General features: G+C 39.3%; 1 protein-coding gene across 2 annotated transcripts in view; it reads left to right on the top strand.

Annotated features, from left to right (window-relative positions):
• Positions 1-15,659, top strand: part of cdk8.S (cyclin-dependent kinase 8 S homeolog) — a 76,087-nt gene that overhangs the window by 23,697 nt on the left and 36,731 nt on the right. For both annotated transcript variants that reach the window (XM_018248353.2, NM_001094116.1), the window contains 2 exon segments: positions 9,892-9,967; positions 15,297-15,407. In XM_018248353.2, coding sequence (XP_018103842.1) covers positions 9,892-9,967; positions 15,297-15,407 — 187 coding nt within the window.

Genomic DNA, 15,659 nt, shown 5'->3' with positions numbered 1-15,659 from the left:
GGGGTACCCGGCTTCCCCCCCCTACATTTCCTAACATATCGCACATAAACTATACACTGGGCTCATGTGTAGGGCATTATAACAGCTTTATTTTCTTTTATTAAGGTTTCCCGGGCTTGTGTAGTGTAATGTATTTGCTGCAACATGTACGTCCATTGAACTTCTTCCCGCCGTATGTAAATTCACCAACGCTAGCACAACCTCGCTTCGCTTGGTGCAGTAATGCTAGTGCTACTTCACTAGCGTTCGGCACCCTGGACGCAACTTCGGATTTTAGTGAATTAGCGTTGTCCTGGCAAATTTACAACTGGCGTAGTGTTGCGATGTGAGTGAAGCGGACGCTAGTGCAAATTCGTTGCTTAGTGAATCTGCCCCTTGGCCTTTAAAAGACTGTTGGTAAACAAGTTCTGTAAATCATGGCAAATACACAGACAAATAATACAGATTATTTATATTACAGTGCTTTTTTTCCATGGGTCTCCTGCGCTTTACAGCAATTAAGGTGCAGGAGGTTAAAGGGGTTGTTCACCTTCCAGACATTTTTCAGTTCAGTTGTTTTGAGATTGCTCACCAGAAATAAAGACTTAACAGTTGCTTCCCATTTTTATTTTTAATTTTTTTTCAAAATATTCGATCTGGCAACTCTGTAAAACAGGTGCAGATTCTGAACTCTTAGGGGTAGATTTATCAAGGGTCGAATTTTCGAATTTGAAAAGCTTCGAAATTTGAATTCAAAAGACCAACCAAAATGAAATCAGTTTTTTTTTTGTCCGTTTTTGATCAAATTTGAATGGTACAAATCGTAGGAATAGCGCATTCGAAGTTTTCCCCCCAAAAAATGTGATTTTCAAAGTACACCAATTGACTCCAAATAGGTTCTAGGAGGTCCCCCATAGGCTAAAACAGCAATTCGGCAGATTTTAGATGGTGAATGGTCGAAAAAATTAGAATTTTCTAATTTTTTTTCAAATTGAATTTGGTCTATTCCCTAGTCAAAGTACACAAAAATTAGCTGGAAATTAAAAAAATTTTAAATTTGAATTTTCGCTTTGACCTTCTGCCCCTTAAAATTTGCTTCCTTAGTTAATGCATTCCTCAGCAGCATCTGTGGGGGATATTAGCAGCTATTGTATGAAAACAGCTGCTTTTAATTAAATTCAGGGATTCTGCTCATCGGAGATAAAGATAAAAAATGTATGAACCAAATTTATCAATTTAGAGCACTTTACAGAGTCTGTCACTGTTAGAAAGCCATAAGAAGGTTAAAATGAAACTTTAATAATAGAAAAACTGTCACAAATAGAATGTAATCAATAAGACTTGTTTTTTCTGGTGAACTATGTGAAAACAACTGAAATAAGAGAAAGTGTTGGAAGATGAACAACCCCTAAAAAGTATTTGTCCAGGGTCACAATGAAAAGCCCATTGGGAATTGAACTCTGCTTTTTAGCTTGAGATCCGGTATCTAAGGCTGATCACTAAGGGCACCTATTGGGGACAAATTGTCAGCACTCCAGTTATCCTATAAAACGTAACCTATAAAACTTTTCAAGTATTTGATTCGTGGGCTGAGCACTTCATTCTTCTGAAGAGAGAAGGTGGAAGATCTCAAGATCCTGCTCAATTCACGTCAACAATGCTTTTAAATTTTAGGAAAACCTAGGAAAACTATACATTGTTTTTTTCGGTAGAAACTGAGCTTTCTAAATCTGCCTGAGTTTTCATGTATTTCCACCTGTGCAAAAAAATTTATAGTGCTAAATACCAAAAAAAAAGAAAAATTACCATTTTTCATCGTATATCAATTTATACCAGAAAAATATTTCATTTTACAGATGAATATCCAACTGATTTGGAAAGCCTTATGTCTCTCGAACGTGCCAATACCAGATATGTATAGTTTTAGGGAGATTTAGGACTTCTGTACAGCAAAAACTAAGCACTAAGTGCAGAAAACGGCATGCTTTAGATTCCAAGGCAAAAAATCCTGAAACCATAGGTTTACCCCAGAAAACCATACATTTTTCAAAAGTACACATTCTGCCGATTACAAAATGGGTAACTATGTCTCTCTACTCCCAACTACCAAACAGAAAAGCTTGTCTGAACATAGTGGTTTTTCAAAATAAAATTCAAAATTTTGAAAAATCATTTCAAAGGTTTTATTTTGCTGCTTCGCATATCCCAAACTATATTAGGTACCAAGAAAAAGCACCTGCAATATGATTGCCAGGGGTCCACTGAACAGTTTGATACCAATTATGCATAGGTTTACCAAAGTATCTGGCATTTAGAGACACCAATATGAAGTTAGCACATCCAAATTGTTCAGGACTTTACTTCAGCTACTGAGAAATCAACACATTGACTGCATTTTTGTGGGGTAAAAACACAGAAATATATGTTTACCCCCCAAAACCCATATATTTTTGGGAAGTACACATTCTACCGAATCTAAAATGGGTACCCATGCCTTTCTGGTCTAAACTACTGAGTCGCAAGGCTTTCCCACAATTGTCGGTTTTGGTGAAATATCTGAAAATTTCCTCAAAGCTTCAACTTCTCAGCACCATATCACCCATGTATCGTTACGCACCAAGAAAAAACACCCTAAATATGATTGCCAGGGTTCCTCCAAACAGTTTGGTGGCCATTGTTCATAGGTTTACCAAAGTATCTGGCAGTTAGAGGCCTCAAAATGAAGTTAGCACATACAAATAGTCCTGTGGGTAACTTCATCTAATGAGAAATCAACACATTGACTGCATTTTTCTGGGGTAAAAACACAGAAATATATGTTTACCCCCCAAACCCATACATTTTTGGAAAGTACACATTCTACTGAATCTAAAATGGGTACCCATGCCTTTCTGCTCCAAACTACTGAGTCGCAAGGCTTTCCCAAAATTGTCGGTTTTGGTGAAATATCTGAAAATTGCCTCAATGCTTCAACTTTCCAGCATCATATCGCCCATGTATCATTACGTAACACAAAAAAGCACCCAAATTGTGATTGCCAGGGGTCCTCCAAACAGTTTGGTGCCCACTGTGCATAGGTTTACCAAAGTATATGGCATTTAGAGGCCCCAAAATGAAGTTAGCGCATACAAATTGTCCTGTGGGTAACTTCAGCTAATGAAAAATCAACACATTGACTGCATTTTTGTGGGGTAAAAACACAGAAATATATGTTTACCCCCCAAACCCATATATTTTTGGAAAGTACACATTCTACCGAATCTAAAATGGGTACCCATGCCTTTCTGCCCCAAACTACTGAGTCGCAAGGCTTTGCCAAATTTGGCGGTTTTGGTAAAATATTCTGAAAATTGCCTCAAAGCTTCAACTTTCCAGCATCGTATTGTCTATGTATCATTACCAGCATAAAGCATCCTAAATATAAACATAGGGGTCTACTAAACAGTTTGATGCCCAATGTGCATAGATATACCAAACTATGTGGTGCACAGAGACCCCCAAATGACAATATGTATAGACATTTTCACGGCTGATGCGCTGGCTGCTGCAATATAACCACCCGGTGTGTGTATTATGCGACATTAGACCACCTAACAGTACAGAGACCCCAGAAAACCATATATTTTCAGAAAGTACACATTCTGACGAATCCAATATGGGTAAATAAGTCTTTCTACTGCAAACTGCCAAACTGCCAAGCAATGCTGAACATAACGGTTTTTATCAAATTTCTGAAAATCGTCACAAAGCTTGAATTTTACCCCATTATATGCCCCACATTTCATAACTTATCAGCATAAAACATCCTGAATATGAACGCCAGGGGTCTACTGAACACTTTGATGCCCAATATGCATAGATATACCAAACTATGTGGCGCACAGAGACCCCCAAATGACAATAGTGTATATACATTTTCACGGCTGACGCGCGCTGGCTGCTGCAATATAAGCACCCGGTGTGTGTAATATGCGACATTAGACCCCCCTAACAGTACAGAGACCCCAGAAAACCATATATTTTCAGAAAGTGCACATTCTGACGAATCCAATATGGGTAAATATGTGTTCCTACTGCAAACTGCCAAACTGCAAAGCAATGCTGAACATAACGGTTTTTATCAAATTTCTGAAAATCGTCACAAAGCTTGAATTTTACCCCATTATATGCCCCACATTTCGTAACTTATCAGCATAAAACATCCTAAATATGAGCGCCAGGGGTCTACTGAACACTTTGATGCCCAATATGCATAGATATACCAAACTATGTGGCGCACAGAGACCCCCAAATGACAATATGTATAGACATTTTCACGGCTGACGCGCTGGCTGCAGCAATATAACCACCCGGTGTGTATATTATGCGACATTAGACCACCTAACAGTACAGAGACCCCAGAAAACCATATATTTTCAGAAAGTACACATTCTGACGAATCCAATATGGGTAAATAAGTGTTCCTACTGCAAACTGTCAAACTGCAAAGCAATGCTGAACGTAATGGTTTTTATCAAATTTCTGAAAATCGTCACAAAGCTTGAAATTTACCCCATTATATGCCCCACATTTCGTAACTTATCAGCATAAAACATCCTAAATATGAGTGCATGGGGTCTACTGAACACTTTGATGCCCAATATGCATAGATATACCAAACTATGTGGCGCACAGAGACCCCCAAATGACAATATGTATAGACATTTTCACGGCTGACGCGCTGGCTGCAGCAATATAACCACCCGGTGTGTGTATTATGCGACATTAGACCACCTAACAGTACAGAGACCCCAGAAAACCATATATTTTCAGAAAGTACACATTCTGACGAATCCAATATGGGTAAATAAGTGTTCCTACTGCAAACTGTCAAACTGCAAAGCAATGCTGAACGTAATGGTTTTTATCAAATTTCTGAAAATCGTCACAAAGCTTGAAATTTACCCCATTATATGCCCCACATTTCGTAACTTATCAGCATAAAACATCCTAAATATGAGTGCATGGGGTCTACTGAACACTTTGATGCCCAATATGCATAGATATACCAAAGTATGTGGCGCACAGAGACCCCCAAATGACAATATGTATATACATTTTCACAGCTGACGCGCTGGCTGCTGCAATATAAGCACCTGGTGTGTGTATTATGCGACATTAGACCACCTAACAGTACAGAGACCCCAGAAAACCATATATTTTCAGAAAGTACACATTCTGACGAATCCAATATGGGTAAATAAGTGTTCCTACTGCAAACTGCCAAACTGCAAAGCAATGCTGAACATAACGGTTTTTATCAAATTTCTGAAAATCGTCACAAAGCTTGAATTTTACCCCATTATATGCCCCACATTTCGTAACTTATCAGCATAAAACATCCTAAATATGAACGACAGGGGTCTACTGAACACTTTGATGCCCAATATGCATAGATATACCAAACTATGTGGCGCACAGAGACCCACAAATGGATATATAGTAGATAAAATTTACATAGGCAAAACAAACTAACACAGAACAGTGTGAAATGCAAATAAATTACCAAAAACTAATAAAACCACAAAAATCAATGCTTTTTTTTTCCACATTAGTGTAATCGGCCACCAGAATTACCGTTTGAATATTTTAGCTGGGCCAAATCGATTAAACGGACAGAAACAAGTGAACAACACAAATGCAGAGCTGAAAATGCAATAAAATGGCTAAAAATTCAATAAAATGGCTAAAAATGCACCAAAATACCCAAAATTGCAATATAACCACCAAAATAACATACAAAAACTATTGCACAGTACGGTTAGCGAATACGCTATTCGGAACGGCAATAAAACATTTTTTTTAGCCCAAAAAGAGACGATGCGATAAGAAAAAAAAAAAGCCACAAAGCCATATATGTACATATGCGTGTGCACAACGGGTAAATTGCATGTTATTTGCACGTGTGCGCGTGTGCAAGTGTACATGGGTGCTGTGAGTGTGTGTGACCCCCCCAATCCCCAAAAATCTATGTGTGAGTGTGTGTAAGTGTGAATGTAAGTGTATATTACTGTAATAAGTGTGTGTTGGTGTGTTTGTGTGTTTTTGTGTGTGTAAATGTTACACTTACCTGGGGTAGATGCATCAGATCCATGAGAAAGGGTCCCACAAAGCAGATCTCCAGCTCCAACGGTCAGCAGCCATGTGGGGGCGGAGCTGGGCGGAAGTGCAGCGCAGGCAGCAGCAGAACGCATAGGAAACGCGTCCCTGCTGCTGCTTTGGGGCCCCTGGGCGATCGCGCCCCAGGGGCCACACGATCCCCTGCTCTGCTCGTTGTCTAGGGGCAGGGGATCGTGAAGGAGCGGAGCGAGCGGCTCTAACAGCCGCTCCTCCGCTCGCAAACCCGGAAGTGCTGCAGAACGTAGAATCTACGATCTGTGGCACTTTGGTCCTTTGATCCACAGAACGTAGATTCTACGTTCTGTGGCACTTAAAGGGTTAAGTATAAAATCCGATTTTATTTATTTTTTTGTGAAAATTTTTTCGGAATTATATTAAACCCCGAGGATGGAAAAGTCTGAATCTGAAAATCCGGCATCTCAGACCTGTCGAGGTTGCATATAAGTCAATGGGAGAAGTTCCAATGATTTTTTGATGTGCACTGAGTTTTATACAATACCTGAAAGTTTTCAGGTGAAAAATCTTGAAAATCGGATTTTTTCCTGCAAAGCAAATTTTGTTGGGAAAATGTAATAATAAATAAGGGGTACAAAACCCGAGCGGTTTTGATCGGAGTTTGCAGCAGAAAATGTTAAAATCGGACTTTGATAAATAACCTCCTTAGATTTTGCACAAAACGCAAATGTCCCTTCAACACCATTAGGCCTATACCATCTGGAGAATCTGGGATAAACAAGATATTTTTATTATCTTCCATTGGCTCTTCCATTTGTATCTGTTAGGGGCAGATTTATCAAAATGTGAGTTTTTAGATTTTAATAAATAAAAACTCACCCACATTCTTTTAATTCCTATGGGATTTTTAGAAGCTTGGTTATCAATGGGTGAACGTTAGAACTCACCATTTGATACTTACACTTCCAAAAACCCCATAGGAATAAATAGAACGTAGGTGAGCTTTTATATATTAAAATCTAAACTTGTATTTTGATACGGTAAATCTGCCCCTTAATGTAATTTAACAAGCCATATGGTGGCCTCTGGAGTCTTGCTGCACCAACTAATTCTGTGTATTGCAGTTCTGCGAAACAAACTAGTGCGGATAAGCACAATTCTCAGTATTTTTCCAGGTTATTGATTCAGGGTTATTTTTATTTCTCTTATTTTTTTCAATCCGCAGCTCTTAATAAACAGATTTCAGTAAAGAACATACAAAGTAAAATTTTGGGAAAGTGCTGTCTACTAAAAATAAGTGTTGTTTAATGATTTTTTCATTGCAGTCAACAAAAGCACTTTCAAACCTTCAAAAATGAACAGAAAGCTTGCATTCGCAGCAATAAAAACATTATGTGGCAAATACACTTTTAATAGAACACTAATCCTGAATGGTCTACCTAAAAAAATCACTTAAAGGGGGTTGTTCACCTTTGAGAACGTTTTAGTATGATGTAGAGATTAATACTCATTCATTTTCATTTTTTGTTATTTAAGGTTTTTGAGTATTTAACTTTTTATTCAGCAGCTCTTCAATTCACATTTTAACCAATATGGTAGCTAGGGTCCATATTACCCTAACAACCATGCATTGATTTGAATATAAGTCTGGAATGTGAATAGGGGAGGCCTGAATAGAAAGATGAGTAATAAAAAATAGCAATACATTTGTAGCCTTGCAGAGCATTTGCTTTTTAGAAGCGGTCAGCGACGCCCATTTGAGAGCTGCAAAGAGTCCGTTAATAACTATAAAACTATTGAAAACCAACTGAAAAGTTGTTTATAATTGGCCACTCTATAACATACTAAAAGTTACCTTAAAGGTGAACTACTGTACCCCTTTAAAGTAGAACCAAAGCTTAAAAATGTTTTAAAGCTGTATATGCTAAACTTACGTACACCGACCTTGAAGCTCTATAGTAATGATCCATGTTTTGAAACCAATCCACACCAGCTCCACATCCTGATCTTATTAGGTCATATTGTGAGTGTCATAGGCATTGTACATGCTTCTTGTGCTCTGGGCTGCTGTTGAGAAGCTTAGGGATCATGGAAAATAATCAGACAGGCTATTAATCAATTATGCCAAATGTACTGGTTTCTGAGCTATAACAAACCAAGGAAAATTGTGCAATGAGGTTGTGACCACAAAATTCACATAGATAAATTAAGGAGGTCCTCTGCACTCAACCCATTATCAATATATTAAGGACATTGAGATATTTTGTGCCTTAAAGGGCATGTAAAGTCTAAAATAGAATAAGGCTAGAAATGCTGTATTTTGTAATTTATGCTTTCAAAGTTGGCTACAGGGGGTCACCATCTTGTAACTTTGTTACACATCTTTGCAAGACTAAGACTGCGCACATGCTCAGTGTGGTCTGGGCTGCTTATGGATCATCATAAACAAAGCTGCTTGAGTTCTGCATGGCTGGGAAGTAAGGCGGGGGCTCCCCCTGCTGTTCATAAGTATGATTGTTTCCCTGCTCAGCAGTTAGGGACCGTCTGACAATTCCTATCCACAGCAGTAAGTGAAGGGAGAATTTCACTGCATACAGTCAGGTTTCTTATAAAAACGGTACACATTTTTTAATTAAAGTATATTGGAGATAGTTTTCTTTTTCATTAAAGAAAGTAAAAATGGGATTTTATTTTTTTGCCTTTACATGCCCTTTAAAGAAGAAGGAAACCCTTTTGCAAAAAAACCCCATACCCCCACCACTATCGTCAATTTCCGCGTAACTCCTCGCATGCGCAGAAATACCGATCTCCCAGTCAGCTTACAGAGGACGCGGAAGATGGATGCGTGGATCTCCGCTGGAAGATGGAGTATGGGTCATTTCCCAGGGGGTAGTTAGCCGGAGGGAGGGGGGTCTACCTGGGGTGGGGGGGTATGGGGTTTTTTTGCAAAAGATTTCCTTCTCCTTTAAAGAGGTACTGACATCAGAAAATAACCTTTTTTATTATCCATCATAACATTTGTCTTTGAATGCTAATTATAATTTTGCCATTAAAGTATTTGCCTGATGCTTTTACATTACCTTTCTTACTACGCTGTTCTCTATGAGGGGGCTGCCATATTTGTACAGCAGTAATCCGTTAGCATTAGAAATTCTGACTGACAGGTTCAGAAGGCACAGTCAACAGTCATGTAGCTCCCACCCTTCCCAGCTATAGTCACGTGATCCCAGTGGTGGCCAATAAAAGGGCAACCTTTAAAAGCAGCAAGTGAGTTGCAGGTAAAACTTAGTCCCTGTATAAAATGTATAATGAAGCAATAGAATTCTTAATGAATCAGATGAAAATTGAGTGTAGAACTGACCATACCCAGGATGACTTTGACATAATTGGTCATCTTAAATATATTGTAATATATGGACAAACAATCCCTGTTTTGTTTAAAGGGTAAGGTATTTTAGTAATTTAAAGGAAAAGAAAAGTCCGTTAGCCAAATGTTAGGCACCCCAAGTGAATGTTTTTACTTACTTGAAACCCCAGGCTGGTGCTCCAATCAGCAGAAAACTGCACCAGCCCGGGGTTATACCAGTGAGCACCATGGGGCACATCTCTTACGGCTTCTTAATGGATTCTCTGTCATGCTACGTGGTTATAGTCATTATTACTATTCTTTGGCATTTTTTAAAGTTGAAAATGAATATTTATTGTAGGGACTGAAATGAATTTTAGACTAAAGTATTTATCTCATTAATGCCTTGCCGAATGTTTAATGCCGTTTATTTTTTATTTTTTTCTTCATAGGAAAGATGACCGAGATTATGCTTTAAAACAGATAGAAGGCACTGGAATTTCCATGTCTGCATGCAGAGAAATTGCAGTAAGTAGATTTTATCAGATTTGTTTTTTTTTTTAATGTTCATGTTATTGAACACATTGGCCTGTGGCACTGGGGAGCATTTGAAGGAGTAGTATAATAATCTAGTGTACATTTCTCTTGTGATACTTTATAACCATGCAATGGATTGTCTGTTAAAGAATAACTTCACACTGTAGAATTGCCTTTTTACAGTACACATGGTTTTTATGCCTCCTAAACTTGGCTTCAAGTCAGAATTTTAAAAAATAAGCACCTGCGTTGATGCGATTGGGAGCAACATCGGAGGGGTTGGTGGTATAGGTGGGTTCCATTGAGCACCAATAGCAACACCACCGCTATCAAAAAACCCTCTCTCTGGACTTCCAGCCTAGCAGTCAGCACATGTCCTTGTATTATGGCTATCCCAAGTTATACATTTTATGAGCGAATGGTTGGCCAGGAGCCCACTTAATCTACAGTTGCCTAGGTCCCCTAAAGTTGTACTACTGTAATCCCTTAAAGAAGAAATAAACCCTTAAAATAAGGTATGCAACGCACCCACTATTTTGAATTTGGCTGAAAAACCCCGAATCCTTTGTGAAAGATTCGGCCGAATACGGAACAGAATCCATATTTGCATATGCAAGTTAGGTGTGGGAAGGGGGAAAACATTTTTTACTTCCTCGTTTTGTGCCAAAAAGTCACGTGATTTCCCTCCATGCCCCTAATTTGCATATGTAAATTAGGATTCGGATTTGGTTCGGTCAGGCAGAAGAAGGCCGAATCTCAAACTGAATCCTGGATTCGGTGCATCCCTAATAAAAATGAATGTGGCTAAAAATGCCATATTTTATATAATGTCCTTATTGCACCAGCCTAAAGTTTCAGCTTGTCAATAGCAGCAATGATCCAGGACTTCAAACTTGTCACAGGGGGTCACCATCTTGGAAAGTGTCTGTGACACTCACATGCTCAGTGGGCTCTGAGCAGCTGTTGAGAAGCGAAGTTTAGGGGTTGTCACAAATTATCCAGCAGAAAATGAGGTATATATTGTGACATTTCTATTGTATGTGTACTGTATATTGTGAGTGGGTCCCTAAGCTCAGTAAGTGACAGCAGCACAGAGCATGTGCAGTGAATCAGCAGAAAAGAAGATGGGGAGCTACTGAGGCATCTTTGGAGACACAGCTCTTTACTGCTAAAGGGCTGTGGTTGCCTTGGGCTGGTATGGAAACCCAAAACATAATGTACAGCATTTTCTAGCCTATTTCTTTAGTTTTCCTTTAACTTGTATTGTGTGGTGTGGAGACGGCCCATACTTTCTCCATATTCACAGACAGAAATCCGCCTAAATTTTGACTCAACTGCCACTTTTAATTCTGTATTGAAAGAAAGACCATTTACAGACACTTTTATGAATTTGTCTTTTAAACGACATAAAAAACAATATTTTAAACGTCATTTTTCTCTCAACATTTTAAAAATGGAATAAAGCTCATCATAACTCTAACTCTGTGTGTCAGATCAATTCTAAAATAATTTGCTCTAATTTGCTTCACCCAATCTTCATTTCACACCTCCGGTAGGTGCCCCATTGAGGAATTATTATCATATTAATAGGGATTAGCATTTTATAGTCATTATTATTATTTATTATTTACATGTATTTATATAGCGCCAACATATTGCGTAGCACTGTAAAGTAAATGTGATTATACAACTACATCACATGAATTCTATACATAGAACATATGGAGTAACAAAGATCACAATCAATACAGGTACAAAAAGGTGAGGGAGTCCCTATGCATAGGCATACAGTCTAAAGGGAAGGGAGGAATACACAAGGTGTGGGAGTGGGCAAGATCAAATTAAGTGGGAAAGAAATGTGGTATTGTATGTGGTGTTGCGTTTGGTAGTTAAGCAGAGTGAGGGTAGGCTTCTCGAAAGAAGTGCGTTTTCAGAGATTTCTTGAAAGCAGAAAGGTTGGGAGAAAGTCGGACAGACCGTGGGAGAGAGTTCCAGAGGAGGGGTGCAGCCCTTGCAAAGTCTTGAATGCGAGCATGTGAGGAGCTAATGAGAGAAGAGTTGAGTAGCAGGTCAGTAGAGGAGCGTAGTAAGCGATTGGGTGAGTATATAGAGATGAGTTCAGAGATGTAGGGTGGGGCAGAGTTATGAAGTGCTTTGAAAGTCAGTGTCATTAATTTGAATTTGATTCTAAAAGGTAACGGAAGCCAGTGCAGGGATTGACAGAATGGCGAGGCAGAGGAGGAGCGGTTGCTGAGGTGTATGAGCCTCGCAGAAGTGTTCATTATGGACTGGAGAGGTGACAGTCTCTGGCGGGGGAGGCCAATTAAGAGTTACAGTAGTCTAGACGCGATATGATGAGAGAGTGTATAAGAATTTTGGCAGCGTCTTGGGTGATAAATGATCGTATTTTGGATATGTTCCTTAGGTGAAAGTGACATGATTTAATAAGTGACTGGATATGAGGAGTGAATGACAGGGCAGAATCTAGGATAACCCCAAGGCACCGGGCCTGGGGAGAGGGGGTGATAGTGGAATTGTTAACTATGATGGATACTTCGGGGATGCTACTGGTGTTAGTTGGAGGAAAGAGAACCATTTCAGTTTTAGAGAGGTTTAATTTAAGGTAGCGTTGCGACATCCAGGTAGAGATAGCGGACAGGCAGGAGGAGACGCGAGTTAGGAGTTCTGGGTAGAGATCAGAAGATGAGAGATAGATCTGAGTATCGTCAGCATAGACGATAGTCGGCACAAGCTTCTGTCTAAAGCTGGCCATAGACGCAAAGATCCGTTTTTTGGACCATGTGTGGAGAGTCCCGACATTTTTTGTCCAGCGGAGATTGGTCATTCGGTCGATCGGACAGGTTAGAAAGTTCTGTCGGCTGCCGATAACATCTCTGCATGTATTGCCGATCGTACGATTTTCAGTGGGAGACTGTCGCCAGCTTTGTCGGACATAGATATTGTACGATTGCTGTCAGGGGCAGAACATTGATCTGTTCTTTAACTACTTTATTTGATCGGAGTGGTTAGTGGCAAGCTAGTAGCTGGGAAGGATTTAGCCTTCAGACTGAAACCAAGGAGACATTTACTTTGAGGCACAAGATCATTTATACTATGACCAAAGGTAAACAAGTTAGGGACCACCTTGTGGGGTTTACCTTGACGTGGTATGGTGGCTTATCAACTTTATGATCATAACATTGTAACTAAGAAACCCCTGTCTTTGTGAGCACTTGTATATTTACTGAATTACTTAGACAGGGGCCCAGAGAATGTGCACTGATTAATTGGCAAAGTCAGTAGCACTTCCATTATACTTTAATACATTTTTACTTAGCCTTATGAGTGTTCCCACAACCCTTTGAGTGTTCCCACAACCCTTTCATGATTTAGAAAGCCCAGGTTATCCTGAAAAAAATGATGTATAATTTTCCTAGGTAAAATGAAACCCCTCCCTCGGAAATTGCAGTTTGATGGCTGACTGACAGGTGTAATAAGAGCTCAAGACAAATGCAGAAAAAATATGCGAAAGACAAAATCTGAAAAGTGTCTGTTTAAAAGACAGTCACAAAAGTGGAGATAGAGGTTTGTGAATTTTGTGGGAAATCCGACATTTTTATCTCCACTTTTATTTTGTCTCAAAATCACCACTTTTGTGAATTCCCCCCATTGTATAAGGACAGTATCATAGGCTCAAAGCAGGCCTCGTCCAGTGGGATTTTCCAAGCTTTACTATTGATTACTAACTAGGGATGCATCGAATCCAGGATTCGTTTTGGGATTCGGCCTTTTTCAGCAGGATTCGAATTCGGCCGAATCCTTATGCCCGGCCAATCCGAATCCTAATTTGCATACGCAAATTAGGGCTGGGGAGGGAAATTGTGGGACTTTTTGTCAGAAAACAATGAAGTAAAAAATGATTTCCTCTTCCCACCCCTAATATGCATATGTAAATAAGGGTCCGGGTTCAGCAGAATCTATCGCAAAGGATTCGGGGGTTTCGGCCAAATCCAAAACCGTGGATTCGGTTCATCCCTATTACTAACTAGGGATGCACTGAATCCAGGATTCAGTTCAGGATTCCGAATCCTTCTGCCGGCCGAACCGAATCCTAATTTGCATATGTAAATTAGCGGTGGGGAGAGAAACCACATGACTTTGTCACAAAACAAGGAAGTAAAAAATGTTTTCCCATTCACACCCCTTATTTGCATATGCAAATTAGAATTCATTTCGGTATTTGGCTGAATCTTTCGTGAAGGATTCGGGGGTTCAGCCAAATCCAAAATAGTGGATTCGGTGCATCCCTGTTTCTAACTGAACCCCGATGTTTTATCCCATACCAAGCCAATGTCAAGCCATATATGGCCACATTAAATTAGTGCCATCAGTGTGGATTTATGTTAGATTAATTATTGGGATTTTTTTCAGTTACAAGGCATTTTCTTATTAGCCAAGCAAAAGCAAATCATTTAAAAATTTGAATGGCGTTTCTGGTTTTCAGAGTGTTCTGGATAACTGGTTTCCAGCTAATTTGTTCCGTGACTGAAGCAGCTTTCAGGCGCACAAAACAAGGCTATTTCTAGTTTATAGGTCAACACCAATGTTGTTAAATCAGTAAAGCAAATGTCACTGCCATGCTTGTAAGTCTGTTACGTCAATCATCCGACAACACCTGTTTATTAGAAACATTCCAATATTAAAGGGGAACTATCGCGAAAATGAAAATTTAATATAAACTTCAGCATACTGAAATAAGAAGGTTTTTTTTAAATACAATCCATTAAATATTCTGTAGCGTTTCTGAAATAATCAAGTTTATCTTCACTATCCTCATTCTCTCTTCATGCAGGAGTATCAGATATTCATTGCCAGTTAGATCTATAATACTGTATCTTATAGAAGATGTATTAGAGCTCACTCTCTTAAAATCACCAGACATCATGTCTCTCTACATGCATGATTTGTGCAAAAGCCAGTTTATAGACCCGCCCACCGATGATGGCACAAAAGGGGCGGGGCGAGCAAGTGCGCATCTATAAAAAAGGAAGTCCGAAGCCGGCAGTGTAAGGTGGCAGGCGGGGAGAGCAGGAAGAAGAGCCCAACCCAGGCCCACCCACCGCCGCAAATGAGGGTGAGAGGTCGGCCCAAGCTTTTCCACGCTTTGGATCAGTGGTTTAAATAGGATTTTAAACCTTTTTTTTATTAAACTGCTTTATATTGAACTCCCCCTTACAGCTCACTGTGATTTCTGTTTGCTAAGCCAATTTTTTTTTTTTAATAAGTGTCATTTATTCTCTTTCTCTTTTTATTCTTTTAGCTTCTGCGGGAGCTGAAACATCCAAATGTAATTTCTCTACAGAAAGTGTTCCTTTCACACGCTGACCGGAAAGTCTGGCTTTTGTTTGATTTCGCAGAGCATGACTTATGGGTAAGGAGTAAGGACGTTGCTTGTGCAATATGATTTCATACCTTTTATGTTTGAAAATGATACATTTTAAAGGTAAACTTAGCAAAAAGTCTTTGTTTATGGTGAACAATCTGAAAACAACTGAACTTAAAAAAATTGTTTGGAAGGTGAACAGCCCCTTTAAAGAACTCCATTGCCAATTTCTCTGCTACTCTAGCAGCCTTCTATTAGCATATTAGAAGCCAGTGTACAAGATGTAGTATCCAAAACGGG

Source organism: Xenopus laevis, chromosome 2S (genome assembly GCF_017654675.1).
Source record: "Xenopus laevis strain J_2021 chromosome 2S, Xenopus_laevis_v10.1, whole genome shotgun sequence".
NCBI classification, from domain to species: domain Eukaryota; kingdom Metazoa; phylum Chordata; class Amphibia; order Anura; family Pipidae; genus Xenopus; species Xenopus laevis.
The sequence above is the reverse complement of the archived record's forward strand: the minus strand, read 5'-3'. Positions and strand labels throughout refer to the sequence as shown.